The sequence below is a fragment of the Perkinsus marinus genome (assembly GCF_000006405.1).
Source record: "Perkinsus marinus ATCC 50983 genomic scaffold scf_1104296972466, whole genome shotgun sequence".
Classification (NCBI taxonomy): domain Eukaryota; phylum Perkinsozoa; order Perkinsida; family Perkinsidae; genus Perkinsus; species Perkinsus marinus.
In genome coordinates this window covers 1-2548 of record NW_003201735.1, presented here as the reverse complement: position 1 = coordinate 2548, position 2548 = coordinate 1, and the positions used below count along the sequence as shown (strand labels likewise).

Here is a 2548-nt window from a genome sequence, read left to right as displayed (position 1 = left end):
AGACCGATTCATCTCTACTAGGATGGGGGTTCAGTCTGTGGGCCAATAGAGAGCAAGACTTAGATGAATTTCGACCGGAGAAGGGTTGTTTCGAGGTTCTAGCCTCAGCAGGGAGATGGACGAATAGAGAGGCAGTGGGGCATTCGAACAGGAGGGAGTTGAGAGCGATGTTTGAGGGGGTGAGCAGAACGGCTAGGTTTCTGGATTACTGGAGAGGCTCACATAACAAACTTGGCACACAAGGCCCGTGTAGACTTTCGATAAAAGGGGACAATTTTGCTTCTATTCGTTGGTGCAATGATAATCCTCCTTGCAAGGCGCTGGAATTGAGATCGATCATTAGACTCGCTGATGCTATCAAAGCAGAAATCAACTTCATCAGAGATAGTTGTGATGTTACTGTTGAGACTACCCACTTAGAGGGAATAAAAAATAGTCGAGCAGACGACTTATCTCGTCTACTCGAGCGCAAATGTGCGAATGGTATACAGATAGGTCGTGTGTTACAAGAGAACCTCGACGAACCTCTGAAGATAGCTGCAGTAATAGATGATATCATTTGTCGGATAGGGGACACGCCAGTCTATCCGGAGGCCTTGGAAGATCGGTTGTGCTATGTACCGGACGAAGTATCGTCGAGAAATCGACTTGATGAGGAGACTTCAAGCCTAGCAGAGGAGCTAGCGCTGACGTCATATGATATCGAATCGGCGTTGCATGTGTGGAAAGCACTGCGATTTTCTTTCATTTACTGGAGAGGAACAACGGCGGGAGTTTCTCCACCGATGACGTACCCTGCCACATATCAGGAAGCAGACAAGGCATCCTTAGCTCGGTCTCTCCAGAGAGGATGGGTCGAAGCGATGGACGCTAAGACAGTGAAGTCGCTGGCATGCATAAGGTTGGACGATACTGGTCTAGGACGATATTTGGTCGGCAGTGTTCATGGGGGCACCAGCTGGGCATATTATGTACCAAAAAAACGGGATGCGTTTAGGCGTCTACTGTTGCGAAGTGCCCACAAGAAGCTCCGGCACGCGAGCAGAAGTGCCACGGTAGAGAGAGCTATAGAGTTTGGCTTCTTTGCGCCATCTCTGCGGAGGCTGGCAAATGATGTACTAGCGGTATGTATTACATGTCAGCTGAAGAACGCCAAGCGAGAGTGGAGAATTTCGCCGGGAATCGCAGGTGCGGGAATTTCCGATTTGTCGCCGCTGAGTTTGTTGAAGAACGGCAAGGAACCATTCTATGCCGTATCGGTCGACGCTATAACCCTAGGATCTGGCCTTCTCTATCTGTCGGTGGTGTGCCTCATGACGTACAGTGTGGTCTGGATTGCCATACCCGACCAGACGTCATCAAGTATTGCGTCAGCTATCAGACGGGCTCAGAGGCGGGAAGGTGGTTTCGCGGTGATAGTGGCCGATAATGCTATTGCGAGGGACTCGGTGGCGAGAGACTCTGAGATAGCTGGATGGAACATCAAATTCATATCGGCGAATCCTAGAGCACCATGGACGACAGCAGCGGAGACTCATCACCGCAGTGCGGTACGGGTGGCTAGGATTATTTTGAGAACTTACAGGGTATCGGATTGGAAACCGGAAGCGATGGCAGCGTTAAAGCAAGAGGTAGCAGATGAAATATCTTGGACACTGAACAGGACACCATTATCGTCGGCGGACATCGATGATCAGGGATATATCAAAGCTCTAACTCCGGATGATCTAAGATTTGGCTACATCCGTAGGGAGGGCGGCGGAGTTACGCTGATGGATAATGAGGTTCCATCTGGGGAAAGTCAATCAGGAGAGAAGTGGTTAAGACGACAGGAAGCAAATCTTCGACGATTTATGAATGATTTCTGGCCAGAAAAGCGACGCAAGGTTCTGGCATCATTGGGCCGAACGGATTCAGTGAGGAAGGACTTCATATTTCGAGTCGGCGACCCAGTGATGGTTTATCAACCAAGTCGCAAGCATCATATGCTTTGGCGGACGGGTTGGGTAGTGCAGTGTCTTAGCACACGGCGGTATCGAGTACGTATCGTGGCGAGTCGAGGTGAGCGCGTGACAGAAGAAAACCACTACAATTTGTGCCCTCTAGAAGTACGCAGGGATTATGAGGATATGCCGCTTCCTGATAGAGCTGGGATGAGAATAAGATGCAGGCTGAAGCATGAAGATGGATCGCTACAACAGCACTGGGGTACAGTAGTTAAAGATTTAGCGGAGAAAGTACTCATATGTTGGGACGTATCAGACCTAGGACAGAGTGCGTTTGAGATGTTGAAGTTGGAGGAAGAGGACTGGGATTTGGGCGATTCGGATGTCGACGCTTCCGAGAGGGGGGCGTGTCGCGGCACCGAATGAATCTATTGTTTTACTGGGCGTGCGCGAATTCAACCATCTAGATGCGGCATGAATACATCTTCAAGATTGTATGTGAGAGAGGATCTACGATTGTGTCGCATTATAGTAATTAGATGGAATGATACGCATGCCATGTAATCCGTAGCCATCTGGCTCAAGTATTGTATTTTTGCTCC

At 49.5% G+C, this 2548-nt stretch overlaps 1 protein-coding gene across 1 annotated transcript; it reads left to right on the top strand.

Moving 5' to 3' along the window:
* Window positions 1–997: 997 nt before the first annotated feature.
* On the top strand, window positions 998–2372 carry Pmar_PMAR015612 (hypothetical protein; the record flags this gene model as incomplete). The annotated part of the gene is made up of 1 exon (XM_002766537.1): window positions 998–2372. A coding segment is annotated over one exon (1375 nt), but the record flags the coding sequence as incomplete, so codon positions are not given.
* Window positions 2373–2548: the final 176 nt, after the last annotated feature.